Source organism: Trametes versicolor, assembly GCF_000271585.1.
Source record: "Trametes versicolor FP-101664 SS1 unplaced genomic scaffold TRAVEscaffold_11, whole genome shotgun sequence".
In the NCBI taxonomy this organism is placed as follows: domain Eukaryota; kingdom Fungi; phylum Basidiomycota; class Agaricomycetes; order Polyporales; family Polyporaceae; genus Trametes; species Trametes versicolor.
Window position 1 is genome coordinate 1,112,502 of NW_007360331.1, and position 27,456 is coordinate 1,139,957.

The window sequence follows — 27,456 nt, forward strand, 5'->3', positions numbered from 1 at the left end:
CCCTCGCAATCGCATCTGCTCCCGTAGCGGGCATCCTCCGCGTCCCACATATAGTCTTCTGGGTTTGGCTTCATCTCCTTCAGTTCGACCTCTCGAACCAGTGTATGGATCCAGAGGAGGATGCGCAGAACAAGCGCGACCGCCCCTCCCCGCCAAGCGCATCACCCTCGCGCAGGCTCGTTTCCTCCGCTGGGCCATCGTCCCCGTCTGCCTGCGTCTCTCCGCGCTCTACAGCGCACAGACAGTCTATGCGAGTGCGGCGCTCGTATTCCTCACGCTCCTCTACAACGAGCTTACTACGCACCGCCGGCACTATGCGATCCGCAACGTCGTGAACGCGCTTGGGTTCGCGTCGTTCGAGGTCGGCGCGACGCTTGTCGCTGGATCGGACCCTACGCGTCTGGACGGGATTGCGCTCTGCTCCGTTCTCGCGAGCACGGGCATCTTCGCGACGACGATCCACACGCAGGACTTCAAGGACGTTGACGGCGACCGAGCCATCGGCCGGCAGACGATCCCGATCGTCTTCGGGGCCGCCGCGCGGTGGACGGTGATCGTGCCGCTGGTGCTGTGGTCGGTCGGGCTCTCCGTGTTCTGGGGCCTCAGCGTTCTGGCGGGCACGGCTGTCACTGCGCTTGCGGTGTACGTGGGCGTGCTCTATCTTAACGGGAAGACGATACACGAGTATCAAGTGGCTTTCTACTGGTACAACGTGCGTACGATGTCGCCACTTCTATCCCGTGATAAATCGAACTAACTAGGATTATGGTACCCGCAGGTCTGGCTGTCTACCGCGCATGCCCTCCCTGCGTACTGTCGGATCTTCAGTGAGCCGTACTACGCACTAGGGGCATGAAACGAAGCGCGTAGCCGGTGTCGCGCTCGCTGTCGCCAGCATGTCGTTCTTACGCAGTGCCGATGTTCCATTCTCTATTCGCCTCTGTTTGTACCTTTTTTGGCTTTCCATAAAGTGGCAGTATACCTACGTGCTTTAGAAATCGCACGTTGGCATGCCGCGAGTACCTAGTGTGGTTGTCGATTAGCCGGCCTACTGCCACATTGGTGACTCGTGCGAAGTTTTCATAGATTCTTATAGATGTGTCTTTGTCTCTAATTACGTTTGAGCGCGCCACATTATAGGAGCCGGTGGTGAGCACGAATTCTGAACTTCCCAGCGACGTCCTCTTTGCGAGGGAGCTGCTCTTGAATCTTCTCTGTTCTTATCGTGATACCGGGACCTGGCACGAATCCTAGCATCGAACGCCAGATGTTGACCATCTCCAAACTAGGGCTGACATGGGTGATTATATACTATCTCAACCCGCGCGCTGATAATTTATGCCACTGCGCCGCTCGTTTGTAGGAGCTTCACTGAGCCTAATTTGGATATATATCCAATCCTGGGACCCCATTTAACAACTGTGGGTAATGGTCTGGGTAGAAACTTAGTAAAGTGTCACAACGCCCGCGGGTGGACTTTATATTAGTAGATAAGCAGGCACCAGCTGTGGTGAGCCAGCGCCAAACCTCGCCAAACAGACAGCGTCTTTCATACTGTTGGCACACACTGCGTCGAATCAAGCTCAAGAAATACTCCCTTCGACTTGCTTTATCTACACGCACTCTCACAGCTCAGCCACAGCCGCGCTCAAGATGAGGAATCCTAGTGCCGGTTCCCCAATGTCCACATGGGTATGTGCCACAAGTCACTGTGCCTGCGGATTTGGGATACTTGAAGGCCGAGACTTGAAGGCCTACGGCTATGTAATTCTGATATCGTTGCTGATAAGACGTCTTGGACAGGTTGGGTAGTACCCAGTTCGCACAAATGAGCAGCGTCGCCGACTGTTTTAGCTGCAGCGCCTTTTCGAAGTCAGAAGCTTGTCGGGATGTCAAGGAGCGTTTGAACTTTGCCGACACCGCAATCGTGGAGTGGGTTCCGACTGAACTTCGTCGAGACTTCAACGAGTTGCTGGCAGGCCGTAGCATCTCTTCCGACCTAGAACGCGGCCCAAGCGCTCCTTCCAGCTGCATCAGGATTCAAGGCTTGTGTATACCGTATAGGTACGCCATGATCGTGTAGTCCGTTGAGAACTATCACGCTATGAGATAGTGCCTATAACCGGCCTCGTATGCACCCTCCTACTTCTAGACCCAAGTCTCGCTCACCCCCCCGGGTCGTCTCTTGCAGGTACATAGACGACTTCAGTGGCGCTAAAATGACCGCTCGCCCCACGCCTCAGGGTGTCAACCGCCCCTCCGCCCAAACTCAAGCATGGTCTTTCGCTGTCTAGTCTATACAAGTACCACGCTAAACATAATTCAAACCACGCCGTATTCACATATGGGAACCCCGATACGAACGAGCAGCACGACTTCTCGTACGCCGAGACTTCGGAGAAAATCAGCGTCATCGCACGCATCGTCGCGCGCAACTACCAGCAGTCGCCCACCAAGATCATGGATGGCCGGGGCTAGATTCCGCATACTGGGATGTCATCGCACAGTGGCCGGCACATTTTTGAGCAGATAGAGCACATAAGCCAATTGTCATTAGTATTATGTTGTAAAAGAAACAGATACGTCCGCACTGGCTAGCTTAGCCTCCGCAGCGTCGAAGCCTGAGAGTACAGCCGGAGACCCCCCCGCCTTCCGTATCGACACCAGATGGCACACCGACAGCGGCTACTTCTCCGGCAGCACTGCTGAAGTTAGCGTCCTCCGCACCGACGCTACACCCCGTCCAGCGAGACTCTCAGGCGGCAACGTTCGACTCGGTCGCCTCGAGCGATTGCTTCGCACGAAGTTTGCTCTCCTCGATGATCCTGTCAAAATGGTCAGGACGTGATACGCCACCCATGCGATAGCCTACACACCTGACCAGAGCATCGCGCTGCTGCATGAACTTCATCGGATCCGGGACGTCAGAGTCATCCTTGAAGTGCGCACCGATGTCGAGTGAGACCTTCACGATCGGCAAAAGGTAGTCTTGCGGGTCGCCGTTAAGACCAAAGATGCCCATGTCGTCGAGAGATTCAGTGCAGTCACTACAGTCGCAGTCACCAGACCCATCCGAGGCCGTGTCCATGGACGAACGAGACGAGTGTTCGTCGCTGTTCTCGGAGTCATCGTCAGCGTGACAGGCACCCCCGCAAGACTCGCAGGGGTAGTGGCACGCCTCTAGTTCCGCGTACTCGTTTGCCTCGACGTAGCCCTTGCCCTCAGCTCCTGCAGCTGAGCGTGGACTTTGCGCCTGCCTTATGGTGCACGAGCGCATGCTTTCCACGAGCGGAGGGTGAGAGTCCCGTTCTCCCGCCTGTGCAGGTACGCCGGTGACGCGCGCCATACCATCCCGTTCCTTCCTGGCGCAGCAGCTCTGCCACATATCTCGGTCCTGTATACCCACCATCTTTACGTGCTGGACCGCGGGCAATGTCATTCTTGGCCCAACGCCGTAGTTCCGCCCGTCGTTCGCGACCCGGATGTCCAGCCGCATGTCCGGTCCGGACCAGTGATAACAGTTGCCGAACGGGAACGGAGGGTCCGAACGGAGCGCCTCACGGTCGGCGGTGGGGTGGCGGGTGTTGGGGAGGATGGGGATGCACATGTCGGGCGTGATGCAGAGCTCGGGGTATGCGGGGCGCAGTCCAGGGCCGATGAGGCACGCCATATACTTGAAATGGGTGTCGTGCGGAAGCGGCAGCCGGAGGACCTGCTGGAGGGTCAGAGCGTGGTTGGGGGTTGGGAGAGGAAGGCGCGTACCATGTCTAGGTAGACGATGCACTTCGTCGTCTTGATTTGCGCGCCGGCGGCGGAGGCGACGGGATCGTTGAGAGGTTGGAGTGTTTTCTCTACGTCGATCTCTACGACCGCGTAGCTGCTTGGGAGCGGGAAGAAGAGCATCTTTGGTATCTGGATGGAGAGGCGAGAAGTGCGGCAAGTTGTGAGGGCTTCATCGAACCAGCCGAGGGCGGTTTTGAGGCAAGCCATCGCACAATGGCATTGCGCGGACTTCAAGGGAGTGCAAAGAAGCCTTCGCTCTTTGTACGTGACACTGAGGCTAAGTGGTCAACGTTGCTCACCAGGTGGAAAGACCGCGTCCCACGTTCATGCCTGACATAGCTCACTAGCCAAACAATGCTTTAACTTACTACTGCGGCGGCCTATGCCTGATTGTGCAGTCATTCGCGTGGCTGAAGGTCTCCTGAGGCCCACACGAAAAGCCATGTCGTTGCGCCACCGAGAGACCGAGGGTACGCGTGTGGCTACTGGCCGGTTCTTCTGGTCCTCCAGACACACACAGTTGATCCTGGTTTCAAAGGAGTATGCGCATGCAGGCGACTGTTGAGAGCGAGGAGGAGTCTGATACCGCCAGTAGGTCAAGTAGATTCATGTCGTGGTGCGAAAGAAAGAGACCAGACGCCAAAAAGACGCCGTGGCGACACTGACAGGCGTCTACTTATATGCATCTTGACCGAAACCGCCATGGTCGTCACTATAACTTGATGCTGGCACAACATCCGGACCTTCTTGCGACTACCTGACAGCAATGAAGCATCATATTTGACGTACAGATGCCAGTAGCATACTCGAGGTAAGTGTAGAGAGAGTATGCGCGGTTCTACTTGGCGCTCTAGTCGGATGCGTCGACGAATCCGCCCACCATCGCGTTTTCAGCTCGAGTTATTCCTCGTGCGCGACAGGGAGAGCTACTGCCATCTCTGTAGCTACCGCACAGTGTGGGTCTACATTATGTGAAACCCTCGTGAGTCGTTGCTTGAACGGTATGTGTGGTGTGCTGGTCAGGTTCTCGAGCGTCTTGCTGATGCGTTTTTGAAGGAACACACGCCCTCGTTCTCAGGGCGCCTTACAGAGCTGTATGTATACGCTCTCGTATATTCAAGCCGCGAAGCTTGGCGTGATCCCGCCGTAGCTTTTCTATGCCGCAACTAGCAACGCTGCTCACCCGGCGTTCCAGGTATGTACCCTCAGGCCTCATGATTCGTTTGTCTATCTATACACGAAGACTACCATTCAGCATTCGAATTCAATTGGTTTGAAGCACGTACGAGGAAGCTGTATACTACAGCCGCACATCTGGAAGCCAGATCTTCTGTGGAACCGTCTCAGAGCTACACCTCCTGTGCGGTCATTCTCGAATCATACCCAGATCATCGCAGAGTCTTTGGAGAGGTCAACGGACGTGTAACTGGAGTCCTATCGAAGTTCTTGCACTCCTCACACTCCAAAGTGTGGTGCTTACGTGGTGAGTGACGAGCTTTGCTTCCTCGAACCTGCCTTCGCGAAGCTCACTACGATGAGTCAGAACAGCTCAGAGTTCACGAGGGCACCCGATTGTACGCAGGGCATCGTTTACGCCCTGCATTCTACACACCGTATAGGGCGGGTGCATTGACCCCAGTACAAATAGCCCCCGCAGCTTTGCGGCGAACAGCAAGAACCTCGACCCAGTGATCCCTTCATTGCATATCATGCCACCGTACCCCGCGCAGCATTGCGTTCCCCGCACGACTTTCAGTGCTCCCCCACTCGAGCACGGTCTCTCCGTCCCCGGCCTGTATGAGTACCACGCCCAGCATAGCCATGACCACCCCGTGTTCACCTACGCCGACCGCGACACTGGTGAATCGCACGACATCCCCTTCTCAGAAGCTTGGGACAGGATCGGCGCCGTCGCAGATGTTGTCTCAAAGCGGCTCTTCAAGCCGCAGCTCCACGGCGAATTTTCCGGACGCGTGCGTCCTGTCGTCGGCATCCTCGCATTATCCGGTACGTCCGCGCTGCCAATCACTCGATGTTTCCCCAGCGCTGACGAGCTTGGTCCCAGACGCGCTCAGCTACATATACCTAATAGTCGCGCTGATGAGCCTTGACTACACCGTCTTCCCGCTCGCTCCGGCCAATGACCCGGAAGCGATTGCGCATCTGCTAGAAACGAAGGCCGTGGCGCAGCTGTTTGTCAGCGACGATGTGGAACTACAGGCTATGGCGCACAGCGCGGCGGACATCCTGCGGGCGAAGGGTATCACGCTCGAGCTGATTCCAATGATCGTTCCTGAGGATTACGCGTCGTTCAAGCTCACTAGGGAGCGTCGCACTAGACAGGTCGAACGTTTTGCGAACGACGATGTCGTTCTCATAATGCATTCCACTGGTGAGTGTCTTGTGGCAACCAGTCTGGCATTCCGGACGGGCTACGCTGACATGGATGTGTATAGGTAGCACGGGGCTCCCGAAACCGATTCCTTTGACGGGGAAAGCGCTTGCGAACGCGTGTAACACGCCCAGTACGTCTTCGTACTGCATGTACGAGCTTCACCTCCCCTGATCTGGCATTACTCGCTTGCTTTCAGAGTTCGGAGATGTCGATTTGGTAGGGAAACGTATCGCGGCGCATACGAACTCCCTGTACCGTGAGTGTCTATATATCGTTCATAAGTCGCACCTGCTCATACTCGACTCATACCTGCCGCACGTCAGATACCACTGGGATCCTGTCGATGATCGTAAGTTTCCCGAATGAATCACTCGCGGTATTCGCATCTCATCCACGTCTCGTGCTTGGACTGTAGTGGCCCGTAAGCGTCCTGGCAAAGTTCACACCATGAATCACTGTTAAAGTCTCGAACGCGATGCAGCTGACGTGCGGCGCGACATTCGCTTTTTACGCCCCCGCACGCCCTCTCACCGTCCCCACTGCCGCGAACTTCCTCGCTGCGTGGAAAGCATGCAAATGCGAGATCGTAATCTCTATGCCCGCTTTCATTGAAGTGCGTCTCAGGTTTCTGGTCCGGTCATACGAATCTGCATCTCTCAGCGCGTATAATATAGGGATTGGCGTGTGAACAGGGAAACATTCGAGCCATGCAGGAGCTCGACTACCTCGTATGTCTTCATCGTCTCATTTACAATTCCTCGTAATACTCAGGGAGATTCACAGGTCTACACTGGGGCTCCATTAGCCACGAGTGTCGGCGACAAGCTCGAATCAGATGGAGTCCTGCTCGTGTCCGTCTGGGGAAGGTACGTGTACTGTCAATCGTGGTGCGTGGCGTGTACATAACTCTGACACGTCCCGAGCAGCACTGAGGTGGGCGTGGCGAGCAAGTTTCTTCCGCAGGAGCCCGACTCCTCACGCGACTGGGAATACTTCGAGTTCTCGCCTCACCTTAGCTTCTACATGAAACCGCAAGAGGGCAGGAAGCGCGTGTTTGAGCCCATTAAGATCGTAAGTATCCGTAGCTTTCCACGTTCTGTAGATTGTCATGCTCAACGCTACTCCAGGCGGCAGACGCATCCGATCGCCCGAATCTGACCAACACGGAGGTAGACGGCCGGCCGGCGTGGGCTAGGGGCGACCTATTAGAACAGCATGCAACAAAGGCGACACTGGAGGGTCCTGGGCCGACAGGACGACCAGATCGTGTTCTCTACTGGGCGGATGGTGAGCATAGTATGCGATGGCTTAGGACTAAACTGATATCATCTACAGCTCAACCCGGTACCAGTCGGTACGTCTAACATCACATGGTACCTGGTCTGTGTGCTCACGAATAAACAGAAGGCATGCTCATGCAAGATCCGAACATCCGCTCGGCGGTTCTGTTCGGACACCAACGCATGGGGTCTGGCCTGCTTGTCGAGCCCCCTTCAGGACTCTACCATGAGCAGCGAGGCGAAGCGTACAAGGACTTGATATGGTCAGTGTACTCCACAATTTGTGGAACATGCCTGACATTTTTGACGCACGTAGGCCCTCAGTTGAGAAAGCGAACGCGCACTTGCAGCAGCATGCACAGATCTCGCGCAATGTACGCGTTCAGAGTCCCATACCTTAAGATGCCGGGGGACGCATCACTAACTTTGTGCCTGACTCACCAGATGATCCTCGTCGCATCTTCGGAGAAGCCGTTCGAGCGCACGCTCAAGGGGACGACCCGGCGTGGAGTATGCCTCAAGCTGTACGCGAAGGAGATCGAAGACATGTACTCCTTCGATGGAACGTCACTGGCTATGCGAGAGTTCGGGAGCGCATGTAACACTGCCTGCTCTATAGTAGTACTGAAGGTGAAGACTCCCCAGAATGTGCGGACAGCGGTCATTGACAACTCTGCGTAGAAGTTCATCAATTTCACTCCGCAGCTAGCTTGGCTGCCAATACTTCATGCCTTGTTTGTTGTCGTTTGTATGGTTCTCTCACAACGGCTCTGGGCAGGGCTTACCATTGACAAATCGCTGGTCCGGCCAGTGGTGCACTTGACACATCAACAACTACATTATCTCTCTTCGGGGCGAGCCGGCGGACACCGTGCACTCGGAACAGTCGCGGTACGTCCTAATCCTCTACGCCATAACTCAAATGACAGACTTGATTGGATCATCAAAAATGGTATCATCATGGACTGTGGTATCATAAGCAGCTCGTCCAGCGGGCCGCCTCAAACTCTCTACGCCGTTCCCCAGGGTGCAACGACGCTGAGTCGTTTCGTGAAGTTAGTGAACACCTCACGTGTCGGGCTTTGGTGCTTGTGGCCCATGTTACACGCGGATGCTCCATCATTGATCTGAAAGTCGCGAAGGTGCGAACGGATAAGCACAAGGTCACAGACAGCGCATGTCCAACACTTACGCTTGTTAGGGAATAAGTGTTGGATCTGCCACCTGAGTCCCCCGCGCCACGCCTGGGGCGCTTGGGCCGCACGCTCTGGGGGTTATGAGCCTACGTTCACATCCACAGTCAGCCAAGAGGAATGACGGTTTGATGTACTCTTCCGTACCTGATAGGGTGCGTATCGAGCCTTCTCATCGAAGAGGCTGACCTGATCTTCGTATATGGTTTCAGACACGATGCTCCGAGCATCATATCCTGGCCATCTAGAGGGTGTCGACTCCCGCGAGCCGCAAGATACGGTCCGTGACCCCTACGAGAAAGCATAAGCACGCAAAGGCAAGATACGAAAATCGGCGCTCGTACCGTTGTTGATCCCCTCCACGTGTCCATGTAATCCTAGGTCATGCTCGTAAGGCGTGATAAAGGATAGAGGGGAACGATGAAGTACGTACCCTATATTCTTGTTCTTGCTCTGCGGCAAACCCCGGTTGCGAATAGCAGAGCTCTTTCCACTCGCGGTCCTTCATTTCGCAGAGCTCGTCGAGATATCCCATGGCATTCTCACCGAAGGCCATGCCCGTGCGTTGCCCGCAGCCGCCATGCCCGGGCCGTGCCCCCCATCGCCCGCCCAATGTGCGCGTCGTATCAAACGGCCACATGATGATCCACTGCATACCGCTACGTCTGCGCCATTTTGGAAGGGAGTGGAGATGAGGTGTTTCCAGTACCGGTGCGGTTTCTGTGAACACCTGCAGACAGAAGTGTCGGAAGACCCGGGGGAGCTTTTCGATCGGCGTCTTCTCGAACGTGGCCATGAGACATATGTTGCAGCCAGCCATACCCTTTCGTGCCCTACGGACACCGTTCATGAGGATGCAAGGGCGGCTTTTGTGAGTGGCGTTCTCCTTGGTGCGCATGCTGTGGAGCGAGCTTCGGGAGCGATGGAGGGCGTCTCCAGCCAGCCCCGAGACACCGTGCATATCTGCCAGGATATGTTCGATGGGGGTGAACACCGATTCTTGAATCTCGAATACTTCTCCGCGGCGGAGCACCGTCTCTTCCTCAGGGCCTGCGTGTTGATCCGGGCTGCATGCGAGACACCTGATGGCCATCGTGGATCGTTCAAGTCGTTCGAGTTTGAGAAGCGGGAGGGAAGCTAGAAATGTGAGAGGAGAGGGGAAGGGGCTTGTTTGCCTGTGAGAGCGTGCAAATCGTACAATATATAGCTTCGACGTCGAGCATGCCACCGTAGTAGATAATTTAGGCCCGGTTGAGTCTGGTTTCCAATGCGATCGTTGTCAGACAAGGCGTGAGGTCCTTGCGCAATCTACAGTGCACGCTGAAGCCTTCCAGTAGGCAACGGAGACAATAATCTCATGTTGTTTTCTCGGAAACATAAGGGCCTGAAACCGACTCGGAATTGATCAGTGGTCCGAGTGTCAGGCTGCCGCCAAGTCTAGGCCCAGGCGTACGCCGGCGGCGCCTAAATGCCCACACTGATCAACAGGCACAAACATGGACGCGTGGCCGAGAACAAGGTCTTAAAGCTATTGTTCTCCGTCGCTACGGGCTGCTGGCGATACGGCCCTTGTCTTAGGCACATTCCGATAAGATGCTCTCCCATACGAGCCTGGTCGACCTCACTCCGTCTGTCTCCGCACATCTCGCCTCTGTCGCCTCAACCCGTCTGCTGCTGGCCCAGCCCGACTTTGCTTACACACGATAACGCCTGCGCAACATGCAACCCGAACAACCACTCTCTGACAGAGCTACCACGGTGTTCTTCAGCCCAAACCCTGGGACCTACGCTGTGATTCGCATGAATCCAGTTGCGATGGTCAAAGACCTCAACGATCCGGAAGCCCTATCCGCCGCGGAAGCTATCCAAACCAAAGCATACGTCGTGTATCTCAAAAATGTGCGTGACTTTCGAGAAATGTCCTTCAACACCAAGCTTGTGATGCTTAACATTTACACAGGAACTGGAGATTCCGTTCCCCAATAAACCCTGGTACCGCTACAAGATTTGTCCGATAGCACCCTCGCTACGAGCGGAGGACAGAGATGAAGGGTATGCCGCGGACATGTGCATCCCTATCTTCCCGAATACGTCCCATCCGCGAGGACGCACTCCATTGCGCACCGAGCCCGTCTTCCCGTACAGCAACTGCTATCACTGGGCGGAGTTCGAGACTAATATCCGGGTCCGTGCGCGACCGGAGCGGTTCGACGAGCGGCGAGCTATCTTGCTCAAAGGCCCGGAGAAAGTCAAAATGAACCGCTATTGGGGAGAGGATATCACGCGCATGGACGAGTTGCAAGCGCAATATCGGGCAACTACAGGGTGGCAAGCCCCCGCCGTCCAGGTGAGTGTCGACGTTCTCTCTCTCACGGTGTTCAAATACTAAATGGATTGCGGTGGTAAAAAGGCTGAGATTGCGAGTCCTGGTGAAGCTTCTCTCAACCGCCACCACACGTCAGCGTCAGGGTCTACCTCATCTGTCAACAGCGGTGGCAGCTATGCGGACAGTGCTCTCAGTGAAGATTCGGAAGACAGCGTTGACGCTGTTATGAATATCTTCGCGGGGCCCAACCAAGACGTGATCGTGCTTCCACTGGTTGATCTATGGCTCGACCTTGCCGAGAACCTGAAGCAAGAAGACATCCCAAACCCTCTCGAGTTCCTTCAAGAGCGCGACGCTGTTGTGAGGTACATGTCCATCGGGCCAGCGTGAAGTGGAAGCATCACTAATCCCTGGTTCTCGTCAGCATCATACAAGCGGCGCGGGAGCGCGCCTATGCGGCTCTGAACAATCCGCACCCGAGAACGACGAAAAAGTCTGGTACTGCACCCGCGCAGCAGCACGGGGGCGAAGTTGAAAAGGTACAAACGAAGGGTTCAACACGACGAGGTAAGTCGACTGATAAACTTTGCGTTTCATGTCAGCTGAACACTCGCTCGCTAGTGCTTCGACTGCCGACACTTCTGCGGAAGTGGAGCGACGGCCTCAAGGCTCTTACGAACCGAGTCCGAAGGCCTCGAACCACCCGTGCGCCGTCCGTACATGTTGTGTCATGATTATTGGTATACATATTGTCCATAATTCAATTTCTAGCTATCATCGACATGTTTGGTGACGGTGAGCGGGACGCCAGCGGAGCGCCACATCTCATGGGCCCAGTACGTAGTATGGCTCACTGAAGAGCCGGCAATAGGCGGGCAGGAAGTGTGCGGTAGATAGCCATATCTGGGCGAACAATCATCGTAGTCAGCTCGGTGTACTGCGGACACATGGAAGGACAAGAGGAAGGACGTACGTTATACCAGAAGTATGCGACCTGATACTCGCGTGCCGTCCGTGCACAGAGGTACAGCACGCACACACACACCGCGAGCATGGTCACTGCCGCGCTCACAGGGACGCTGAGACCCCAGAAAACAGACAGCCCGACGGACCAGATCACGAGCGGCACAATCACCGTCCAGCGCGCGGCGTCCCCGAAGATGATCGGGATGGTGCGCCGGCCGATGGTGAGGTCGCCGTCGACATCCTGGAAGTCCTGCGCGTGTATCGTCGTCGCGAAGATGGCCGTGCTCACGAGCACAGAGCAGAGAGCGATCCCGTCTAGACGCGTCGGATCTGCGCTCGCGATGAGCGTCGCGCCGACCTCAAACGCGGCGAGACCGAGCGCGTTCATGACGTTGCGGATGATCCAGTGTCGGCGGTGCGCAGCGAACTCGTTGTAGATGAGCGTGAGGAGGGCGAATGCAGCGCTTGCGTACAAGGTCTGAGCGCTGTAGAGTGCGGAGAGGCGGAGACAGACGGGAACGATGGCCCAGCGGAGGAGACGCGTCTGTGCGACGGAGATGCGCTTCGCCGGGATCGGGCGGTAGCTCTTGTTCTTCGCGTCCTCGTCGGGGTCCATGCTCTGGTTCGCGAGGTCGATTTGCAGGACATGAAGCCAGAGCCAGAAGACGACGTGTGGGAGATGGAGGGGACTCGCTAGTGGGGCGGATGCGATCGCAAGGGAGGTCTGTTGGTTCGAATGCTGTTAGCAAGAGGCCTCTTATAATACGGGAGGTCTGAAGCCTGAGACTCACAACGGGGATCACCACTGTCTTTATGTCAGACTTAGTGAAGAGATAAAGCGTGTGCAGAAAGTAGGGAAGGCGGGGGAGCGCATGCTTTCCTGTCGAAATGTGGGTGAGGAAAGAGGATGTGGATTCCATGGTATGAGGGCCTTGTGTATGTCTCCAATGCAGAGATATGGGATACTTCCGCCAACCAGAGCAGACACTTATAGTCGTGGCCATGGAGGATACGGCGCTATCGCTCGCTGGGCGGTCATTACTGATACCGTCTACGGCTCTCTTTGTGGCTCCTAACGCGCACAAGAGGCCGCGGCGTGCTTCCTGCATGCACCTTCGTAAGCGACAGATAGGCTTCCCTTGGATTCAAACCTACCTCGGTGAGGTTCTGAGTTGCCCGTTGCGACGCAGAAGTACCGTCAACGCGGCACTAATCCTGTAAAGATTTCCACGTGAGTCGAGAATTCTGGAAGTAGGGCCGGTGAGTGTTTGCCGTTGAATTGCCACATACTAACACCGCTGATCAAAGCGCCTATAGCAAGCAGGGAACTTGTGGTCTCGGAAGGGCGATGAGCTCTTCTGTTTGTCGAAACTGCGTCATGTCAATTGAACGAGAGCTGACGACAGCGACGACAGGCTGCCAGTGCGACAACGACGGGTTGGAATAGCCGCCGAGTATATGGAAGGACATCAAATGACATCACGAATCACTTTTGTGTCATAAGGTAGACGCAGGAAAGAGAGAGACCTCGAGATAACATCTTCCAGGGTCTACACCCAGTGGCATACCACCGCCTGGGGGATTGACGTGTTAGATCACAGCCCCAAAACACGGCCGCAAATAAAACATGGGAGCAGGAGCGCACCGTATAATGTTGTATTACAACACCTATCAGCGTCTCGGGTGACGCAACCGCACAGTTGCACGAGAGCAGGGCAGGGCATCTTCCTTGAACGTGTTTAGTACTCCGGATCCGGACGACCTCCACTCCGAGTCCAATCACCCGTGGTCGTCCTCATACTACGCTTACCGACTCGGAGTGCGATGTTCGTTCACGGAAGCGTCGTGTGTAAGGCTTGGAAATCTAAAGTTGATAGAAAGTACACAACCGTGGTAAATTTGAACGTGGACCGGACTCACCAGATAAGCCCGGCCCTTATCCTGCATTGATAGCTAAGTCACCCGATACAGCGAAGATTGTGTTGACGGGCGTGGGTGTCAACTGGTTGAAGCGCTATGCGAACGCACCGGCGGATGCGGCGGCGGGGTGCCACTGCAGGATTGTGCGGTGGCAAAGATGTGCAGCGACATCGCGAGCAGAAAGGTCTCTTGAAGACTGATGATAGTCCGCGGTCAAGTCTAGACTCGGTCAGCGGGTGCGCCACCCGCCAACAGTCATTCCGTATTGGAAACCTTGAAACATCTGTCGTGCAGTGGCGTGTCGTGTTCACGGTATGAAGAAGATTACATGTAGTCGTGGCATACCCGTGCGATTGTATGTCTCACGGCCACATGGCGAGATAAGGCAGACGCATTGTATGACGTATGCGCCTCGTCAACGTTGCAACGCTAAGCTTCCATCGCCGGAGAACCTGTACTGCGGGGCGACCTGTTGCGACACGCGATGAGTGCCAAAGCCGTTGAAGCATCTGTAAAGAACAAACATACACTTCCATATATCCTTCTGACGGTCCGCATGCTCACCAGCATGTACATCGGCAACCTTGTCGACAGTGCCAGCACTGATAACGCTCTCTGCATATCCGAGTTTGCGATGAGATTGGCGTTCACGCGCTCTTTCGATGATCCTGATGTGTCTCAGTAACACGGTTAACGACAAGATGGCTTGAGAACTTACCCTATCAACGCTGTTTTCTCAGCAAGTAGGTCCATGGGATTCGGTATGTTATCCGCGCTGAGTGTCGCACAGAGGTCATAGGAAAAATCAACGAGCGGGTAGTCCAGCTTGGCGACGTCACGGCCTAGAATCCCAAACGCGCCCATGCTTCCAAGACTGTCAGACGACGAGTACTCCGATTCGTGGTCGTCCGAATCCTCGCTGCTCGTGGAGCACGAAGGAGCGTCGGAGTCGGATGCGCCTGATGTGAGAGAAACACCGATATCCCCACCTGCGTGCTCCTGGTGCGACAACGCAGGCCGCGCAAACAGTAAGATGCGTCGTAGATAGAGCAGCTATACCACTCACTGATTTCTTCCTGCGACTCTTCAATATCGCCTCTGCCCGGTCGTAATCGGCCTCCCAGCAATCCAACATGTTCAGTCGCTGAGGGATCGGAAGTTAGATTGCGCGGGTGGCGTCGAAGACCTCGTCTCCAGGCTTCGCCCGCACACGGACGTCCATACCCAGCTGGATCCAGTGGTAGCTGTTCGAGAACGGGAACTCGGGGATGGTGCAGAGAGGAGCACGTCCAGTGGGATGCTCTTCGTTAGGATAGATGGGGATGCACATGTCCGATGTGATCGCGTTCTGTACTGCCGGGAGACGCAGTCCCGTGGCTATGGGGGTAGCTATGTAGGAGAACCAGGGCATTCCCGGGAACAGAAGCGTGTGCTCCTATATCTGTTGGATGAGTGATCGCTTGCCGCAGCAGGAACGTACGGGTGGTGCCTACATGGTAAAGGTAAACTAGATATCGTTGGGTATGTAGCTTTCGCGCCTCTGCTTCGGCAACAGCGTCGTTAAGATGCTTTACTGACGCCACGGGGTCGATGCGTAGACTCCCATAATGATATGGCATTGTACAAAACGCCGACACGTCGTCTTGGGGGCTCGACATGAGGTAGCAATGCGAGTCACCTGTGGTAAAGTGAGCACATTTTCCGCACTGAGCCTTTTCTTTGACATACCTTGGCGTTCAGATATCGGAGACGAGCTAGCGGAGGGTAAATATATGCGTATGTTGCAGAGGACTCGTCAGAGTCAAGAGATAGTAGGGCGGTGAGTGAAGCTAGAACGGAGACACAATCTCAACCGGGGTTTTGTCAGAAACATACTGATAAACCGTAATGGTCTCCAGAGATAATAAGGCCTGAGACAAGGGACATCTACCGAGGTGTGCTTTTGTTCTCGTTCGGCCTCGCAACAAGCGGGCAAGTGCAAGTTGAGTTCGGAGGTGGCCGGGAATATCGATAACATTTCGAAGCGCCCATGCCACGTGGAACCAGGAACCCCGAGAACATGTTCACGAGATTCGAATCTCTCACTCCGAATCTCTCAGCCACTAGCAGTCTCCCTCTGGGTTAATCTCTTAGCTCTGTATGCTCCCTGAAACCCTGCAAGAGTCACTCGGAATTTCGGCTACTCATACCGACTGCCTACAGGGCTTGAACCTGCAAAAAATCTGGCCATTCTACAAAGCATACGAGGTTCAACAACAAATAGAAGCTACAGGTGTCCGCCGCATATTTGGGGTTGGCGGTACAGGAACAACAGTACTGTATCATATACAATGCGGTGAGTACTCGCGTGGTGTGTTCATCTCGGCCTTTCCTTCCGGGTCAGTGCTAGTGCGCTGTGCTAGTTGTCGTTGGCCCATGCGACATGTTCATTGAAGACATCTTCTCGCGCAGAGACCACGTCGGCTCGCATGGCCCTTGGCTTCCCTTCTGATGGCAGTAGTTTAAGGCTAGAACACTGGAATGTGTAGCTGGACTGGCTCACCTTCACGCTTCCCGGTCGGCTGTGCCACTGGCTGCCGGACGGAGAAACGACATCGTGGCGACGCGGAGACGAAAAGGCTGAGCATCCGCTACTCTCGGGTACTTGTCGCAGGGGGGTAGCAGCTCTCGTGAACCCTCCTTGCGTGCTTGCCTGCGACCTTTGCTCAGGTATCCCTCAGCATGTACAGGAGTATGTTGGACTCACTACGGACGTGCAACTCCCTGATGCTCAGTTTTGCTGAAAACGCTCTGGTGTTAGGCGTCGCATTACGAATACCGTGTCACTGAATAACTCACCTGGTGCTCGAACACGCAGCCTCGCGCAAATCCGGGGTTGGCTTTACACAAGGCGGACCACGAGTCGAGCCTCTCCACGCACTGGTCTATCAGCCATGCCTGGTTTTGCTTGTCGAGCCAAACCTGAGGAGTCGTGGCGGTACGGGCGCGCGGCCATGAAGCCCGCCAAGTGCCGAGGATGGCACTCGTGCTGCGGTACGCGAACGCGACGACCCACTGCTTGCAATGCTTCCAGTCCCGCGGGCATGCGTGCATGTGGCTACGCTTTCCGTTCGAAGCGTCCTCCAATCCGCAGTTCGGGAACACGGGGATGCAGAAATGGAGGTACACCCTGCCCTTCGGGAGCTTGCCGCCGAAAGTGCCCATGACGCAGATTTGCGGCCCGTTGGGGCCCCCGGTGTTCTGGTCGGGGTGCACGATCGACAAGAGAACGCACGGCCGCCGCTTTCCCATCCGGCGCGTGGGGTTGGTATCCGTGCAACACTTGAGTTGGTCGACGATCTGTTTGCGGAGGAAGGGGTTGTCCCTGATGCCGTCGCTGTCCTTCAGGATATGCTGAATGACCGTGTCTAGACTCTCGTGCACGCAGCAAATGTAGCCGCGATCGTAGTAGCCGCAGTCTTGGGTTATCTTGTTCGGCACAGCCCTAGATGGGTTGCGGGAGCCCTTAGGCGGGCACTGGGGGCAAGAGGAGGACGGCATCTGTGACAAACAAGGAGACAAGCGAGGAGGAGTGAGTGTTCGGGTTTTCGACGATGCAAGAACAGTTTTAAAGCGTGGCTTACCCATAGGGTGTTTTTTGTAGCCCCGACGGCAGTTACGGAAGCCACGATCGACAATGGGGGCTTCAATACAGGACATGATCGCAAGCACACCAATCCAGGTGAGGAAGGTGGGACATTGAAGGCACGCGTCTCATTGACATGCAGCGGAGAACTACAATGACATTGGTACTTCGCCCGAGAGCACCTTCCCGACTTTATATAATGGGCTGGCGCTGAAGTCTGGCCGCGACGAACAACGTCTATTTGTGACATGGCTTCCGAACCCTGGTGCCGAGGCGTCGCGGCAGATATTGGTGCGGCGTTACAGTAGGCATCATTCCAAGTGGCGCAGGTCGATTTCATGTCCTTTGTTCGGCAAAGTTAGGGCATTAAGCCATTGTTGCTCCGAGTACTTAAAGAGCTAACCTTACCTCACCCAGAACTACAGCATTCTGCATACGCCACACGACGTTACCCCTCTAGCCGACATTCGCTTCCAATCTCGCCATGCTGTTTTTCCCACTCCCGTGCACATACGCCGTAGTGGAGATAGACGTCAAGAAGACCCTGGAGTCTCTTGCCGACCCCATCGCGGATGCTGCTGGCGCGAGCATCAAGACAACTAAATGTATTGTTTACTTGAACATGGTGCGTGTGCTCAGCGCGTCGCTCTTGATACGGGCGACTTGACCCAGATGTCTATCAGGTACTGCAGTTGCCCTTCCCCGACGACGTGACCTTCAAGTACATGGTGTACCTCGTCGGTCCCGGTCTGCGCCCCGAGGACCCAGAGCTCTGTATCACCTCCGACATGTGCATCCCTATTTCTCCGAACACTCAGCATCCTTTCGCTGATCGCGAGGCGCTCAAATCCAACCCCCCGTTCCCATACCACAACTGCTACCACTGGCTCGGGCCGGACATGTGGCTGGACCTCCGCATCTGCAACGACGGGCGCGACTACAGTCTCGCGCCGCGAACGCAGTTGCCCGCCATCGAGCACGTAGAGCTTGGGAGCATCGGGGGACAGGATATGTGGCGGAGCATATGCGCCCGAAAGGAAATGCTCGACGCTCGCTGCGTTGCTGAACTTGCAGAGCTACCCTTTGCAGACATAGAGCTCGAGGACGAGCCAGAGGTTTCGCCGCCGCGGCGAAGTATTTCGCCCGTCCGCGCAATCTCGCCATCTGCGGCTGTCTCGTCCGAGCAAGAAGAGACCGCCCCTCTTGTGTTCATTTCGGAGGTGCGACACGGCGACGAAGGCGAGTCCGAACGGGACCAGCATGTATGCGATGATTGCGGAGAGTGTCACTCTGAGTATGGCTCGGAGTATAGCGATGGAGACTCGTCCGAGTCGCGATCTCCGGTTTACCAATGTTCCGAGAGGTCCTACGGCTCGGAAGAAGCCCTGGAAGAGATGAACATCTTCGGTCTAGGCGGTGACGAGGGGGACGATCTCCTCCCCATCGTGTCAATTTCGCTCGACATTGGCGCACATTTCACATCGGACGAGGATGTCCCTGACCCGAGGGAGTTCATGCGGCAGCGCGACGAGCTTGTGAAGTACGCCTCTCATTGCTCAGGCGACGTTGTACATCTGATGGCTTTGACAGGATCATTCAAGAGAGCAAGGCTCGTGCGAAAGCATGTAAGGATGCTGAGTCGGAACTCATCGCTACTAGCGAGTTTAGCCCAGCAGAGGTCTCCATCACCGATAGCGTTGAACCCTGCGAGGCTACACCACCTGTCGGACCCGAGGAAGCCGAATCTAGTTCAGCCTCGATCAATGGTAGTACGGAGGGAGCGCCCCAGCCGAAAGGTGAGTATCTCGGACCCCCTCTGCGCCCGCCTGGTCTCCACGCTGTAGCAGGAGCTCACTACTGCACAGGTTTCTGGTCGATGCTAGCGAGCGCATCCGCGTCCATCTTTCGTATTGACTGACTGAAGCACCGGCGATCCAGCGGAGCTGCGCCTTTTCAGACCTCTTGTGGCGGCTCGTGGTCTCGTAGCATGGAGCCGGGTCCGAGATGAGCTAAACCTTTCTAGATCTACCGTCGAACTCACCCCTACCACCATATTGTAAACATCATCATATATAATCGTATCATCAGTACTCGCGCGTCTAAGTTCGTCTGTGACTGCTCGGTTCTCTTTCAGATCGCCCACCGCTATGGCGTCCCCGGCATACCATCCACAACTTACTACTGTGCTTCCACGTTTAATATCAGAATCATCCACCCTAAGGTGCCTTTTGTAAACGCTCATCTATACACGGGTGCAGAAGATGCACTACCTGCCCGAGCCCGGTTTAGACAGGTGAGGTATCTCCAATTTGAGTTCCCTGCCAACGTGAAGGCTCAGTCAAAGGCTCGCACTTCGCCAACTTCAGAATATAATCGCTGACCTGAAATTCCGTTCCATCCACCTTTTCAGCCTCCCTCGTCTCGGACGCCTCCGCAACCGTTGCAAAGAACGCAGGACGCTTCTCTAGGCTCTGAAAGCCTGCCTTGAACGGGTCGTCGCTCAACTCGACCTCGTCGTCGCGCCACTCCCACACATGTCTGCGCTCGAGCGAGTCCGCCGACTCGGGGCCGGGCGACGCGTCGCTATCCTCCGGGAGCTCGGGGCCTGGGATCTCGACCTGCGCCGCAGATGTTGTCGAGCCGAGGTTGCCGATTATCGTGGACGTGATGCCCTCGAACCTGACGTCGGACAGGTGAAGTGTCGTGTCTGCCTCGCGCCCATCGCGCCCGGTGAAGTAGATACCGCGCAGGTCGAGCATGAAGCGCGAGAAGCAGATCACGGTGACGCTGAGAGTGAGACGGCACGTCTATTAGTCCACGAATAGTTGCTTTGTGCTAATGGGCCTGGCAGTGGGCACGTACACTTGCTCAAAGTAAGGCCACACAAGCCAGACTGTGACATCCTGCAGAAGATCGCAATGTTAATGCAGGGGTGTCGCATGCGACACCGGGATACATACAGAACCGATCTGAACGAGTTAATGACTGAGCGTTAGCTCGTAGGAGCAGACGGGCGTTAAATGGATAGAACATACGCTGTTGGAGATGATAGTGATAATCTGAATTATGAGCGAGACTCTGCCCCGAATGATATTCAGTACCGGAGCGATAATAATGAGCACACTAGATATACATACAAGAAGTAGGCCGTTCCTAACACGTCGCTACAGTCAGAACGTAATGTGAAGAATGATCGCCGCTGGGCTCACCATCTCGCAGGAGCAATGTCGCCAACGGAGTATCGAATCCCATCCTGAACGAGTCTCTGTTGATGCTGAAGGTCTTTATCCACGTTAGCACGACGAGAATTCCATCCGCTGCGATGGTTGTAGCCTTCACTGTGATCGAAACTAGCAAGTGATTGCGTCAGTTGTTTTGATTTTATGGAGATAGTATGCACCCGTGTGATGCTACATACAGCTTGAATGCAATCGGTGTCAGTAATAATGGCAATGAGCAAATAAAAAACCTACTTGGATAGGATAGAGGGTAAAACGGAACTCCCTTCTGCACAGCCGTACGGCGGCCCGAGTTCGACAGGGATGTAATTGACGCTCTCGTACTGGAGGCACGGTCATTCAGAAGCGGCGCTCTAGGACCTGGCCATGGCTTTGAACTTACCAAGTAGAAAATCGGCCTTATTAGACTCAGAGGGAGGACGACCAACAGAGGCTTCCAATCTCTATCCCATACGCCGTACAGCCGTAATACGGTGAATGCTGCAAGGCGAGAGGTAATCAATATCATCGAAATGAACCGGACAGAACCAAGCGGGGCGGCAAAGTACCTGTAAATGCCAAGTAGTTGAGGAATAGCAACACGTCGTCAGTGTGCGTGATACCACCGCATCTGCACAGCAAATGAGCATAGCCTATAAGTATAGTATGGGATAACGCACGTCTAAGACGATGTCAGCTACGTTGGTTTCGAGTCCAAATCGAGAACAGCTCACCCGATCGCTTGAGTTCCATACGAGAACCTCCAGCACAAGGAATATCCTCTCGATGACCGCGACGTATCGCATCAAAAAGTATATCACTGTCGCTCCTGAGAACTTCTGCTTCCATATTCTGCGGTACTCGTCCGGAAGCGTCAACACGAAGTCAAACCACAAGAGCGCTGTCATAGCAAAGGTATATTAGTTGGAGTACATCCTCGCATAAGAGACCGTTTTGAAAGCATACCAGACGATGCTACGATGCAGTAGTTCTCGATCAGTCTATAAAAGAAAGCATCAGTGTTCCTGCTTGCCACCAAAACGTCGAAAAACGATGTACACACAACCGAGGGTACTGAGCGATAACATCTTGTACAATCTCCGAGTCTTCTCCCGACATCGTCGTATGCTGCCTGAAATGCGCTTGTTGGAGATATATCCTAGCCGAGCTACAGATGAGGAAGAAAAGAGTGGGGAGTGAGATAGCCCGTCGACATGCACTTCAGGCTGCTGGACGCACGCTTGTATACGGTCGCGCCACCCGCTTGACGGGGGCATCATGGGGCAGCCATGATTGGATTCCACGGTACGCTCATGAGTGCAGATCGAAGTTGAGAAGATGCATGGGGGTCTTGATATAGGCGCTTCCTGTCCGGGCCCACCAGCGCCGAGCGCAAGAAGTGCGGGGAAGGAAGTTGATATGAGCGCCCTCACACTGATGTCTTCCGCGTTTAAGGAAGTACGCATGTTCAGCGCCAGACCGCTGGTCCATAGATACGAGAAACACTCACGAGGCTGTACGGCCTGCAGGCACGCTAAGATTGATATAGGGAGGCAAAGTCGCCGTGAGTGTACCCAGAGACACCAACTGCGGCTCGGGGGATGAACATCCGAAGAATATTCTCAACCACGCGGTGCGATGTGAACGACGTACTCACCTGCGCGGTGTTGATGTGCTCTGGTGGCGTGTCATGCACCTACGCATGGAATCGGGCTCCCATCCCAGAGCCGCAGCTGACCTCTTACTGGGTCTAAAGTACCGAGCGCCGAGCACACGTTGCCTGTTCACATATGTCAATATCATATTCGAGTTCAGAATGCTGCTGCAAGTCATATTGGAAGCAGAGATCGTGGGATTGAGGATACGCAACATCGCGGTATGTGTAGCGGCGCTTGCATATTCAATATAGTGAATACACAGCGTCGTGATTCGCTTGACCATGATGAAAAGTCCTTTTCGCGGCTGGAGTCTTGACCTGCGAGTCGCTGTGGTGAAATGAGCTGTCTCAGGGCCTGATATATTCCGCAGACTGACCTGCACCATCCTATCCTGCACCACCATCTCAGGCACATCAAGCCCGAAGTAGACGGGTCATGACAACACTGCTGTACTTTGTCCGCCTACTCCGACTCGAATTCGCGGTCAGATGCATCCAGCCATATAAAGCGTGCCTGTCATGCGAACGTGCCGCGGAATCAGCACCGCATCCCATAGCTAAAATAAAATCATACGCACCGACCATCCTGTGGTATGGATGCCAAAGAAGTATGGGACCCCTTTCGAATCGAGTAGCTCACGATCCCGAACGCACTGTCAGCGGGTCATGGAATTCGGTTGCTCGCAGCTTCATAGTTATTCTATCTGATAATTGACTACAGATAACACTAGGGGCCGGTCAGCGGTGATTTCGTGTGTTACAGATATGATACTCACCAATAAACACGATAGGTTCGCAAACATCTGACATCATCGATTCATCACACAGACCATGCACTTCGCACAAGCCCCAACGCCGCTACGCCGCTAATAACGTTTTCGCGCGTGCGAAATCACAGCCATAAGAAGCCTGTGGGCACAACAGATTCGACTGCTGGGACCTTCTTGAATCCCTATCCCAATCGGCGCGCTCGCGATCCTTCACGTCGGCGCCGTGCACGTCGGACGTCCGCAATGAGGAGTCGCTTCGCCTGTGGCCTCATCCTACACAGGCACATCAGCTGCAAACGGATCCACACTGCGTGTTCAATTTTGGCGGACTCAGCACTCACAAAGATATAGCGATGGGACCACCTTCGAAGAAGGGGCCGTTCAACCCGAGGGACCGAGACGACAGATGGTCGTGGCGCGAGTCTGTGAGCGGATGAGATAGACGCCGTAGTGGATGCGCTCGCCAGCAGGTGCGATAAGATTAGATGCAGCAGTCGCGCCGAAACTTCCCAGCACTCACTCAGGCTCTCTCGTTCACTCCGCAACTCGAGCTCTGCTCTCTGCGTCGATCTTGAGTCTCAATGCTTGCGTTAATTGTCAAAAAATTGTCTTGGAAACCCTCAGCACTTGGGCTGACTATACTGAATAGCTACACGGCGAGGATAACAGGACGACGTCTACCGCTGCATATCTGAGACCTTCTGGGCTTGGAGATCTGTCACGAACATCTTTTATTCAAACAAGAGTGGCTCATCCTTCCATTGTCCGACAACCTCTTAAAGAGCTGTCCTACGTTATCGTGTTGCAGAACTCTACACTAGCCACTCAAGTCGTCAACGCCCACCCTCGACTCGAGAACAAAGATGCTTTTCTTCCCGCTCCCAGGAACTTACGCTATCGTCGAACTTGATGTAGAGAGAACCCTTCAAACCCTCGACGACCCCATCGCAAACGCCGCTGGCGCAGAAATCAAGACGACGAAATCCATCGTCTACTTGGACATGGTACGTACTCGGCTATATCTTTGCATTTTGACTCACACTTCACCCGCAACAGATACTGCAGCTGCCGTTTCCCGAGGACGAGACATTCAAGTACATGGCGTACCTCATCGGCCCCGGACTGCGCCCTGAGAACCCCAAGCTCTGCATCACCCCGGACATGTGCATCCCCATCTACCCGAACACCCAGCATCCCGTAGAAGACCACGAGACGCTCAGGTCGGACCCTCCGTTCCCGTTCGGCAACTGTTACCATTGGTTCGGGCCAGATATGTGGCTCGACCTCCGTATCGTGAACGATGGACGCGACTACAGCGCGGAGACGCGTACGATGCTGCCCCCGGACCAGCACGTGAAGATGGTCGGTATACAGGGCCGAGACATCTGGAGGAGTATATGCACACAGAAGGACAGGGACGGCTTGTCTGGCACCGGCGCTGTGCCGCTTATCACATTGGAGGCCACGCAGGCGTCTCAACCTCCACAGACGCGAAGCCCGTCACCCGCGCGCTCCGAGCCGGTATCGATGTCCCCTGTGGAGCTGCTCCGACACGATGTGGGCACTTCTGCGCCACATGGCGGGTCTGACCGTGGTTGCGAGGGCGAACAGCACCAGCAGTGTGATTGCTGCGGGGCCTACGAGGAGTACTACTCCGTATCCGCTTCTGAGGACGGCGAAGACGGCGAAGAAGACGCACCACGATCCTCCGTCTACCCATCCTCTGAGGGGTCCTTCCACTCGACACGATCTCTCGACGAGATCGACATATTCGGTCTGGACGGAAACGATCGGGACGACCTCCTACCGATCGTCAAGATTTCCCTTGACCTAGGCGCACACTTCGAGGGCGTAGAAGTCCCTGACCCCATGGCGTTCATGCGGCAGCGTGACGAGCTCGTGAAGTAGGTCCACAGTTTTCTCATGGACGCTGTGCACGCTAATGAACTCCGTAAGATCATCGAAGAGAGCAAAGCTCGCACTAAACAGGCCCACGATGCCAAGTCGGGCTCGGTCGACTCGGAATGTGTTGCCATTACAGAACTACGTCCATCTTTCGCATTAGCTGACTGGACTAGGAGCGACCCAACAGTGAGCTGTGGTTTTACAGACCTGTCGTAGATGCTAGTGGTCTTGTAGCATGGTGTCGGGTCCGAGCTTGGTTCACAGTTTCGAAGATATGCCGTTTCACGAACTACCGTCCAGTGCCACCTTTTTGTGAGCATAGACTATTACCTACAATCTTATCATGAGCACTAGCATGTCTGCATTCATCTGCGGGTGACTCGTCGGGTCTCTTTAGATCATCCACCTTCATGTCTTCTCAGCACATGATGTGCGAATCACCTGAAACTATTTTACACAGATGAGATATTCGCAATTTGAATCTCCTGCGAACATGCCAGCGATGGGCCAGTCAGAGGCGAGCATTTCCCATAGTAAAAGATGATCGCTCACCTGAATTTCCATCCCATCCGCCATTTCAGTGTCTCCTGTCTCGGACACCACGAACACTGGTGGCTTTTCAGAGCTCTGGAAGCCCGTCCTGAACGGGTCGTCGCTCAACTCAACCTCCTCATCGCGCCACTCCCATGCGTATCTCTGCTCGAGCGAGTGCACTGGTCCACTAGGACACAACGTGTCCCCGTGCGTATGCTCCGGCGTAGGGATCTGGATTTGCGTGCTGAAAGTGGTAGAGCCGAGGTTTCCGATGATCGTGGACGTGATGCCCTCGAACTTGACATCGGACAGATGCAGGCTGTGCAGCGTCGTATCGCCCTCGCGCCCATCACACCCCGCGAAGTAGACTCCGCGCAGGTCGAGCATGAAGCGCGAGAAGCATATCACGGTGAGTCTGGGAGTGAAACGGCGTGTGAGTGTACGGAGAGCTGCTTCATACCAATAGGGGCGGGACGTACACCTGCTCAAAGTAAGGCCAGACAAGCCACACTGTGTTGTCCTGCAGAAGATTGTCAACGCCAATGTAGAGGTGCCGCGGGCGGCGTATTGATACATACCTCGCCCATCTAAACGAATAAATAAGTGAGTATAAGCTGGTGGAGATAGACGAATATCAAATGTATAGAACATACGCTGTTGGAGACAATAGTGACAATCTCAACGATCAGTGAGATCCTGCCCCGAGTATCATTCAGCGCCGGAGTGGAAACATCGAGCACAGACAATCGTACAAGAAGTATGCCGTTCCTAACACATCGCCGCAATCAGAATATAAATTAGGGAATGATTGCAGGCTGGGCTCACCATCACGCAGGAGCAACGTCGCTAACGGAGTGCGGAAACCCATCCTGAACGAGTCCCGGTTTATGCTGAACGTCTTTATCCACGTGAAGACAATGAGGATGCAATCCACTACCACTGTTGTAGCCCTCGCTGCGATAGAGACTGAGGAGTTATCCGGTCAGTTCTCTCGAGATTGATGAAGTCTGCACCGATTTACTGCTACTTACAGCTTCAAAGGCGTCAGCGCCAGTTGTGATGCATGTGATGACAAGAGGGAGACAGAAAGCTTACTTGGATAAGTCGGCGTCCGAAACGAAACTAAACTCGAAACACCCAAACGGCGGCCCGCCTTGGAAGGGAACATAGTGCGCGCTTTCGTACTGGAGGAGTTGTCATTCGAATATGCTCTGGGCTCTTGTCTTGGATTGCGACTCACTATGAGGAGAATTGGCCTTACTAGGCTGAGGGGGAGCACCACCAGCAAGGGCTTCCAATCTCTCTCCCATACCGCGTACAGTCGCAACGCAGTGAACGCTGCACGGGGAAATCGGTACTATCATCGATACAGCTCGGATGGGATAAAGCGGGTCGGCAAGTTACCGGTGAACGAGAGGTAGTTGAGGATAGTCAGCACGTCGTCGGTGTGCGTGATGATACCGCATCTATACAACAAATAAGCGTTGCCCATGACGTCATGGCACAAAAACGAACGTCTGAGGCAGGGTCAGTTACATGAATGTCGCATGCAAACCATAGCAGCTCACCTGATTACTGGATTTCCAAACGAGGACCTCGAGCACAAAAAATATCCTCTCGATGACCGCAACGTATCGTATCAAGAGGTATATCACTGTCGCTCCTGTGAACTTTCGCCTCCATATTCTGCGGTACTCATCCGGGAGCGTCAACACGAAGTCAAACCACAAGAGCGCTGTCAAGGGAAGGGTGCATCGCTTGAGTACATCCTCAGATAGAAGGATATTCTCGAAAGCGTACTAGATGATGCTACGATGCAGTAGTTCTCAGCTAGTCTGCATGAAAGAAAAAATCAAGATCCACATCCGATGATAGAACGGTGAA

At 54.7% G+C, this 27,456-nt stretch overlaps 11 protein-coding genes across 11 annotated transcripts; 5 read left to right on the forward strand and 6 right to left on the reverse strand.

The window, feature by feature from the left end:
- Positions 1–104: 104 nt before the first annotated feature.
- On the forward strand, positions 105–856 carry TRAVEDRAFT_51893 (uncharacterized protein; the record flags this gene model as incomplete). The annotated part of the gene is made up of 3 exons (XM_008044572.1): positions 105–179; positions 242–712; positions 779–856. The coding sequence occupies 3 exons, from the start codon at positions 105–107 to the stop codon at positions 854–856; spliced, it is 624 nt and encodes a 207-aa protein (XP_008042763.1).
- A 1,899-nt stretch (positions 857–2,755) lies between these two features.
- Positions 2,756–3,990, reverse strand: TRAVEDRAFT_51894 (uncharacterized protein; the record flags this gene model as incomplete). The annotated part of the gene is made up of 3 exons (XM_008044573.1): positions 2,756–2,825; positions 2,877–3,712; positions 3,763–3,990. 3 exons carry the CDS (start codon positions 3,988–3,990, stop codon positions 2,756–2,758), a joined length of 1,134 nt encoding a protein of 377 aa, XP_008042764.1.
- Positions 3,991–5,492: 1,502 nt separating this feature from the next.
- TRAVEDRAFT_51895 (acetyl-CoA synthetase-like protein) lies at positions 5,493–8,139 on the forward strand (the record flags this gene model as incomplete). The annotated part of the gene is made up of 15 exons (XM_008044574.1): positions 5,493–5,790; positions 5,849–6,175; positions 6,240–6,308; positions 6,375–6,434; positions 6,502–6,527; positions 6,594–6,599; positions 6,660–6,791; positions 6,853–6,906; positions 6,962–7,044; positions 7,105–7,249; positions 7,306–7,465; positions 7,514–7,528; positions 7,583–7,721; positions 7,775–7,832; positions 7,903–8,139. 15 exons carry the CDS (start codon positions 5,493–5,495, stop codon positions 8,137–8,139), a joined length of 1,809 nt encoding a protein of 602 aa, XP_008042765.1.
- Positions 8,140–10,370: 2,231 nt separating this feature from the next.
- Positions 10,371–11,295, forward strand: TRAVEDRAFT_173478 (uncharacterized protein; the record flags this gene model as incomplete). The annotated part of the gene is made up of 3 exons (XM_008044881.1): positions 10,371–10,550; positions 10,612–10,998; positions 11,062–11,295. Coding segments are annotated over 3 exons (801 nt in total), but the record flags the coding sequence as incomplete, so codon positions are not given.
- A 507-nt stretch (positions 11,296–11,802) lies between these two features.
- Positions 11,803–12,863, reverse strand: TRAVEDRAFT_132392 (uncharacterized protein; the record flags this gene model as incomplete). Its single annotated transcript, XM_008044882.1, has 3 exons — positions 11,803–11,880; positions 11,951–12,667; positions 12,735–12,863. The coding sequence occupies 3 exons, from the start codon at positions 12,861–12,863 to the stop codon at positions 11,803–11,805; spliced, it is 924 nt and encodes a 307-aa protein (XP_008043073.1).
- A 2,159-nt stretch (positions 12,864–15,022) lies between these two features.
- Positions 15,023–15,280, reverse strand: TRAVEDRAFT_132051 (uncharacterized protein; the record flags this gene model as incomplete). Its single annotated transcript, XM_008044883.1, has 1 exon — positions 15,023–15,280. A coding segment is annotated over one exon (258 nt), but the record flags the coding sequence as incomplete, so codon positions are not given.
- Positions 15,281–16,248: 968 nt separating this feature from the next.
- TRAVEDRAFT_23357 (uncharacterized protein) lies at positions 16,249–17,403 on the reverse strand (the record flags this gene model as incomplete). Its single annotated transcript, XM_008044369.1, has 3 exons — positions 16,249–16,370; positions 16,406–16,436; positions 16,702–17,403. 3 exons carry the CDS (start codon positions 17,401–17,403, stop codon positions 16,249–16,251), a joined length of 855 nt encoding a protein of 284 aa, XP_008042560.1.
- Positions 17,404–17,972: 569 nt separating this feature from the next.
- Positions 17,973–18,375, forward strand: TRAVEDRAFT_132157 (uncharacterized protein; the record flags this gene model as incomplete). Its single annotated transcript, XM_008044884.1, has 2 exons — positions 17,973–18,113; positions 18,172–18,375. Coding segments are annotated over 2 exons (345 nt in total), but the record flags the coding sequence as incomplete, so codon positions are not given.
- A 1,398-nt stretch (positions 18,376–19,773) lies between these two features.
- TRAVEDRAFT_51900 (uncharacterized protein) lies at positions 19,774–21,825 on the reverse strand (the record flags this gene model as incomplete). Its single annotated transcript, XM_008044575.1, has 9 exons — positions 19,774–20,275; positions 20,351–20,391; positions 20,449–20,457; positions 20,524–20,566; positions 20,626–20,641; positions 20,698–20,770; positions 21,441–21,607; positions 21,673–21,707; positions 21,770–21,825. The coding sequence occupies 9 exons, from the start codon at positions 21,823–21,825 to the stop codon at positions 19,774–19,776; spliced, it is 942 nt and encodes a 313-aa protein (XP_008042766.1).
- Positions 21,826–23,996: 2,171 nt separating this feature from the next.
- Positions 23,997–25,041, forward strand: TRAVEDRAFT_51901 (uncharacterized protein; the record flags this gene model as incomplete). The annotated part of the gene is made up of 2 exons (XM_008044576.1): positions 23,997–24,137; positions 24,190–25,041. 2 exons carry the CDS (start codon positions 23,997–23,999, stop codon positions 25,039–25,041), a joined length of 993 nt encoding a protein of 330 aa, XP_008042767.1.
- A 1,354-nt stretch (positions 25,042–26,395) lies between these two features.
- On the reverse strand, positions 26,396–27,326 carry TRAVEDRAFT_92176 (uncharacterized protein; the record flags this gene model as incomplete). The annotated part of the gene is made up of 2 exons (XM_008044885.1): positions 26,396–26,538; positions 27,149–27,326. Coding segments are annotated over 2 exons (321 nt in total), but the record flags the coding sequence as incomplete, so codon positions are not given.
- Positions 27,327–27,456: the final 130 nt, after the last annotated feature.